The sequence below is a fragment of the Adiantum capillus-veneris genome, chromosome 29 (genome assembly GCF_014529385.1).
Source record: "Adiantum capillus-veneris isolate H3 chromosome 29, ASM1452938v2, whole genome shotgun sequence".
Lineage (NCBI taxonomy): Eukaryota > Viridiplantae > Streptophyta > Polypodiopsida > Polypodiales > Pteridaceae > Adiantum > Adiantum capillus-veneris.
In genome coordinates, this window is record NC_140959.1 from 70,167,328 (window position 1) to 70,174,786 (window position 7,459).

General features: G+C 45.0%; 1 protein-coding gene across 1 annotated transcript; it reads left to right on the top strand.

Moving 5' to 3' along the window:
• Window positions 1–318: 318 nt before the first annotated feature.
• On the top strand, window positions 319–2,469 carry LOC147419365 (uncharacterized). Its single transcript, XM_086505904.1, has 3 exons — window positions 319–991; window positions 1,692–1,905; window positions 2,001–2,469. The coding sequence occupies exons 2-3, from the start codon at window positions 1,771–1,773 to the stop codon at window positions 2,430–2,432; spliced, it is 567 nt and encodes a 188-aa protein (XP_086362030.1). The 5' UTR covers window positions 319–991; window positions 1,692–1,770; the 3' UTR covers window positions 2,433–2,469.
• Window positions 2,470–7,459: the final 4,990 nt, after the last annotated feature.

A 7,459-nucleotide genomic window follows, 5' to 3' on the forward strand; every position in this document is an offset into this window, starting at 1 on the left:
GAGAGCAACCCAAGTCGCAAAAGGTGAACCAAAAAAAAAAAACTAAAGAAAAGTCTTTTTTAAAGGTGGTCGCCGAGACGATTGGAGAAAGCATGAGGAGGCCATGCCAGGTGAGTGGCCAAGCATGGCGATGAAGCTTGGGACGAACCGCATGCCGAGAAACGTGGCACTGCACGAGGTCGATCGCCAGCACACAAGACTAGTTGGCGGGCATGCCAAGAGTTTGACGGAACTGGCTGCAGCCTATTATACAGGGCCAAGTGGCGCTATGCATTGGGGGAGTACAAAGAGGGGTGGTAGCTGCATGGAGAAGGGCCACTAGGGCGGGTCTGCTGTGCTGACGGCATGAAAAAGGAGGACTTGGAAGGCCAAGAGGGGGGGCGGCTCTTGAGAGCCCTCCACAGGGTGCCGCCTAGCTACAGAATCTCTTGAAGTGGCCGTCATATTGCAAGGCGGGCAACCGGGGACTGCTATTGTCGGCAGCACAAAGGGGAGCTCCGGAGACGAGGGGAGGCATCGCTGCATGGCATATGAAGTACAGCACTGCTCGAGGTTGCATGACAAGGGTGCCACCTGGGAAGGCGGGTTGTTGTAGAGAATCGTGAGCTGGGAATCCAGTATTGTAGAAGGCGTCAAGACATGTGAGGTTTGTAGGTTGCATGCCCAAGAGAGGGAGGCTCAAAGATAATTGCCGAGGGGCTTGTTGGCTGCGTACTCAAACTGTGCAAGGTGAGATCTGCAGGATCTTGAAGGATTAAGGTGATGGAGATCATGGCAACACGTAGGACCGGTTGAGCAGAGGTTGGGAGGTAGCACTTGAAAGAAGAAAACCACCATATATATCGAGAGAAGGGCTGAACAGGAGAGCGATCAACTGTGGTTGGCTCACAGTGAAAGAGAGGGCCGTCATATCTGGAGATGGCAGCAATATCATGTATATATGAGGGGCTGACCTGGGAGGAGAGCTGGGCCGTGAGCATCAAGGAGGAAGGTAGCCGTTTAAGCTCGCACAGAAAGGGATATAAGTCATTGTGTGCCATTGTTACCATTCCGATCACAGTAGTCATGATCTTAGAGATATTTTTTGTTATTTCCCACATATCCCTTTCCCTCACTCTCGTGTCTTATTGTAGTGGGTACGTGTGTGCTTCCAAAGTGTCTATGTGTGTTATCAAATATGGGTTTACATTTTTATGGTCGATAGTGCTCTGAAAGGTTATTGATAGAAGTGGTCATGACTTGCTTGGTGGTCGGGTGTGTGTAGATGGGTTGGTCGGGACTGGGCACGGACAACAATTGTTTTGCAAATTGGGAGTCTAGGTGTGTGTTACATAGGGGATAGGGGTGTTCTCAGATTAAGTCAAAGTCCGAAGTGTTTATGTGCTTCAAACAATTTTTTGCTATGGTTGAAAATGTCTTCGAAATGTACTATGGGCACCCTCCATTCCGATCGAAGGGGGGAGTATATGTCTCATGAATTTAATGCATTTTTGGCTAGTCACGTGGGATAAAACACTAATGTATAGTCTTATACTCCTCAGCAAAATGGTATCGTTGAGAAGAAAAATAGGTCACTTACAGAAATGGCACGATGTATGGTCAAAAGTCAAGCTTTACCGCATTCTTTTTGGCTTGAGGCCATCGTGTGTGCCACTTATGTATTAAACATGTGTCCTATGAAATCTTTGCAGACTATTACTCCATATGAAGGCATAGCATGATAGAAAACAGGCCAAGGTCTCTGAGGAGGAGTTTGTGTCCGTGCAAGCCATGTGTTTGGCTAAACGCGCAAGAGTGGATTCACCACCACCTGCTGCAACACCTGTTTTGCTTGATCCAAAGGGGAAGTCAAGCGTGGATCTTTACTTGCACCCGAATGCTAATGAGGAGGATCATAGACAAGAGGTATAGATGCTCACTTACATTTGATTGTTAAAAATGATTTTGTTAATGTTATATCATAATTTTGTGCCCTATCTCAGAAAACCTATGTTTTGTAGGATGTTCTGGAGGTTGACGCCTGGGCGCAACGGTCAGGGGGGAGGAGGACGCCGTTCGGACCTCAAGCGGCACTTGCTCACTACCTCGGCACACTTCCCACTGGTGTCGTGGTGTTTGTCCATGCCGACTACTCTCCGAATGGTCGCTACAACATTTTTTCTCTCCATTCACTCTCCAAGGCGTTGTGTTTAACAACACTTGCACAAACGGCCAACCTTGTAGTGCTTGTAAAGAAAGCTTTTGCAATATCCACTTTCGGTGTAAACTTTCGCAGGCGTCTTATTGCCCATGTCGGCATGAACCAAGCTGTAGGGGTTAATGACACCCAAGAAATCACAACCACTTTACTTAACAGGGAGCCACCCCAAAAGGCCAAGCGTCAGAAAATTATAATTAGAAAGATCCTAAAGCAAAAGCCTGATATCATGTAAAGCATTGATTTCTTTAATGAAACTACTTTTTGTTGTCTATGACTCTCTTTCTTGCAAGGTTTTGAATTTCTTATATGTTGGGCTTCCATTGTGTATGAGAAGCACCATAATTTCTGCTATGACTACTAAAGGGTTTGGCAGGCATTAAAATTTATAAAATGCATACATTGTTATATCTAGGCTTCCAAAGTTATGGATGTGCCTAGTAAAGGGCTTGGAAGTCCCTAAAATATGCTCCCACAAGGGTGCGCATTGGGGCCTTCCATCAGCAGATGAAGTGTGCAAATGCGCGCCCTTGTGGCAGATGAATTTGGACACATCTAGGAGCATACCCAGGTACAAAATAGAGTGAGAAGACATTAATACACACTTGCAAAACAGAAAGACATGGATACCCAGGTAACCTTAAGCCCATCTTGCCCCAGATACCTAAAGTTGTATTAACAAACTACAAGAGTAAACTATGTGGCAATATCTAGCCCTTTTTGGAGTATAGGACTGACATGGACTAAGGGGGGATGATTGCCAGAAGTATCTATGCTAATTGAAGCATTGAAGCAAACAAAACATAATTATTTCTTGTCAAAATTGTCTGGAAACCACTGGAAAGTGTCTGGAAAGCACTAGGAAAGGTTGCCACAAGGGCGCACATTGTGTCCATCCATAGGCCTCTGGAAGCCCCAAATGCGCACCCTTGTGGCAGCCAGTTTGGGGGCATTCCAAGCCATTTTCAACACTTTGTAGATGCTTTTGCCATGCAATAGTGGGTCACATAGCATGGATACATCATGAAGTGCATGCCCCACTTAGCCAAGGTGCTAAACGTAGGCAATTTTTCACAATAACATGCTAATGGCTACATACATACAATAGAAGGTAGACAAAACTTGGACCAGTGCTACATTGCATGGTACAGAATTAAAACAATACAATGCGCATTGGGGTATACAATAAAAGACGCTTATATTAAAATTCTTCCCAATACAATGCACAGAGTGGGGTATACAATCAAAAGACGCTCAAATTCTTCCAAATCTTGGAGTTCCGTAAATACAAAAAGGTTTGATGCCTAATTACAAGCTACTCCTCATGGCGCAAACGGCGAGCAAGCTGCATATCCTTGGGGATAATGGTTACACGCTTTGCATGGATGGCACAGAGGTTAGAATCCTCAAATATGCTAGTTAAATATTGCTCTGCAACCTCTTGGACTACCTCTATGGCCACGGCGCCCATCCGAAACTGAGTGTTGTACAATTGCAAAACCTCCCTGCATAGCCTTGCAAAAGGGGCCCTCCGAATCAAGAGCTCGGTGCTCTTTTGATAGTGTCGAATCTCCGCAAAAGCACGGCTGAGCTTTCGTACCTTCTGAGGTAGACGTGGAGGTGCATTTTTGGCACGAGTTGGGGCAGCTTGCTTCCTCTTCTTGTAGACAATGCTCTTTCTCTTTTTTTTCTGCACAGGCACTTCCAACACATCATACTCTGATGCCACCCACTCTCCATCTGATTTGTGCTCTTCACTATTGACCGGATGTGATGGTGTAGGTCCACTCCCTTTAGGAAGTGTCTTACCCCCAATAGACATGTGAGCCTGATAAGTTTGCATTTGGATGCCAACCCATGGGGCATCTTCATCCATTTGCGTCTCTTCGGAGCCTTCTGACGGTTGCTTTTGGCTGTTTGTTTCTTTGCCTTGGTCGCTCTCATCCTCCCTGTTGCCATCAGAATCGTTGGAGTCTGATGAATAGACAACAAGGCGATGCTTCCGTCTCTCTTTTGCTGCTATAGAGGACTGGCCATGTTAATTTGAAGCTCCAGCTTCTTTTGTGTGGACTTCACCTTGAGCTTGTGAAGTTCCAGTTTCTGTTGCTGTACCTTTGAGTCATTGGCCATCCGGCCCCTCTGGATATGCAATCCTAGCCGTTTGTTTTGTTCTTGCCATGGTAGCACCTAGTAGGGAAAATGACAAAATGAGCGTCTTCAACCTTTAAATAGGTTTTTTTGAGATTTGGGCCCTTTCACACTATGTGGCCAATTGAGTGAAACTCAAATAAACCAATTGAATTTAACAACTAAACCTGGATCATGCGGATGGCTGACGCGACGCCCAAACGCTTCCTTTTCGATACTTAGTTGCACGCCAAGCTTCATGGCCCAGGGACACTCACGAGCGTTTCCACTTCTCGGATGCTGCAGTACGGGAGGCGTTGCGTAACTACTTTGCTAACATCGACTCTCTTGCTTTCTCAATAGTACGAGTTCTCCCAAAGGTGTGTCTAAAAAACCACTTAAACATCTCTTGGAGGTAGTTGGAGTGTGAACTACCACCACCATGCCGAGTATTCTTAAAGTAGACTCCTTTTGCTCGATAGTGGGACTTCTCCATGCCTTGTGAACTCCATATATCAAGCGAACCATAGCGGTCCATGAAGTATGCACCATGCGCATAGAGAATGTGCTAAAACAACCAAAAAGGAGATAAGCTAATAGAAAAGTTGCATTTTCAAACATTGCATATGTATTAAGTCCGTTCAAACAAACCATGTAGTGTGTAATCTTGCTTTCAGACCATCCGTCCTTAGTGGCCTTTGTGAATTCATAAAGCACCTTTTTGAATTCCTCTCGCTGCTCAACGGTGGTGCTTGAAAGATTCATCAATTGCACAACCTTTTGAAAGGATGACCATACTAGCTTGCGTTGGTTAGCAACCTCCACATTGGGATCTTTGTCCGTCGTGCATGAACACAAATCTTTCCACAACTCCCACCGCTTCTCACTTGCTAGATCGACACTTTCCTTGGATACCTGCATTGGAGACTTTGACATCTTCTTGAAAAATGGACGAGCCTTGGCTCCATTCATGGAAACCTTCTGTGCCACCTCATATGTCTTCTACCTACAAGTCTCTGCTACAATGTTCACCCTTGATCGGTGACATCCAATCTCATTAAGGAGTGTCTCCACCCCCTGCAAGGAGTCTTTTGACCGTTGAAGGGGCTTCATTGTGAAAGCATAATCAATGTGATGCTTTAGGATCCTATCAAATATTCGCATAAACGCATGCAATGTACAAAAGTGAACATTATTGAGGGAGAAGGGAATTATGGGGTTCCACCCAGGATCTTTGCTATCCCTATGGGGCACTTGCAGCATATCACATGAAAGAACCAAAATTTTCCACTCCCTATTTATATGGTCATCATTATCTTCGTCCTGACCTTCCACTTGAGTTGCTCGACTTGTCTTGTGCCCTTTCGTACAGAATGGACAGGGAAGTAAAGAATTTGCACCTTGTTTGCATCCAAGCATGCACTTTATGGTCTTTAAATCACCACCTAAATGCCATTCAACATCAAACTCCCCACGTCCTGGAACCATGAGCTTATCACCGTTTATTTGAGCTTTAATGAACTCTGTGACCCATGGGATTCTACTGAAAATACATGCAAGGACTTCATGTGTCTCTTTCGGAACTTCAATTGCACCAAGCCACCATATATCCTTCTTTGATTGCACACTAAAAGAGGGCTTTGTCGCTTCACTCGAACTGCAAGATTGCTTGGCATAAGGTAGGGCTTCATTCATAAGCGTGATGCTCATTCTCTCCAACTTTCTCCCTTTAACAATTACACACTCATCCAACTTCAGCACGAACACAAGCTTGCCTTCAAGAACCGACAACAATATAAAGCCTCAGAATGCATGTTATGACACATCATAGAGCATGTAGGCAACTCTAAACTAACCTGCATCACTCAAATTGTAGAAAACAGCCATGGACTGCTGCAATCGTATCAAGTCCACAAAGATATTGTTGAATTTGGTGTAAACAAACCCTTCGGTCCGCAACACATTGTTAGAAACAGCACCGCTTCCCTTCCCGTGGCCCTTCCTTCCTTCTGATTTGCTACGGAGCGGCTGAAGAGGCATCGTGTCTTCAATATACAAGTAGTCCCCTAATCGGTGAACAACATCTTCATTTGACACCTTCTTGGAAATCACCACTCTGTGAGAAAGTGGAAATAGGTTTTCCGTGACTCCTCGACTTCTTAATGCATCTTTTAACACTTGATGTATTGCTTGATAGCCCTTGGTACTAATCCCAACAGCATCACAAATATCTTGAACATCTAGATCAGTGACAATATTAGAAAAATCACTAAGAACTCTCTTAGTGATTGCGTCTTTCAAGTGTTTTGCCTCTAGAGCATCAAGCATCCCAATAAAATCCTCTTTGTTGAAACAAGAACGAAGTAAAGTAGCCCTAGCTGACGCATTCTCACCACCGCGTTTCTTGGACGAAGGTCCTATTGCCCAAAACAACAATGATGAGCGGTATTAGACTTAAACAACATGAGGGACAGAACATGTTACCTCATAGCTGTCACCCTTCGTTTTCTTGCACCTCCACGTGGTGCAAGAGTCTGAATTTCGGACAACTCTCGTTTCCTCACCCTACCTCCCATGGCAGTACTCTTCATGTGTGAAAGAGTATCCTCAAGTTTTTTAATTACATTTTCCTTGGTTGTGATGGTGCTCTTTGCCTCCTCAAGCGCACTAGTAGCTGTTTGCATCTGATCTTGAAGATTGTGGAAACTCCCATTGAGCAACTGCCAATGACGCAAGTAGATCTCGGACCGCGCAATCTCGTGTTTATTGAGTCTCTTGCAGTAGCCCAACAAACCTTGCTCTCCATTTCCAACGTATTGCAACAGTGATGGAATGTTTGTAAAAGACAGATGAACATTGAGAGAAGGATCCTTTGGATACAAGCATCCGTCTGTCTAGAGATCCACATTCTTCTCCCCTTGAGTGCGGCGTTCGTTCGCTGAAGGTAATGTACCCAAGCATGTTTTCTTTGTCGGAACATACTCTTGAGGTAGGCGTAGGAAAATCCTTGGAGACCTACCGCATGAAGAGCTTGCTGGGACATTGGTCACGTCGTCAAGAGGCATTGTAGGATAGAGAGATGGAGCTTGAAGGATGGAGAGATAGAGCTTGTAGGATGGAGAGATGGAGCTTGAA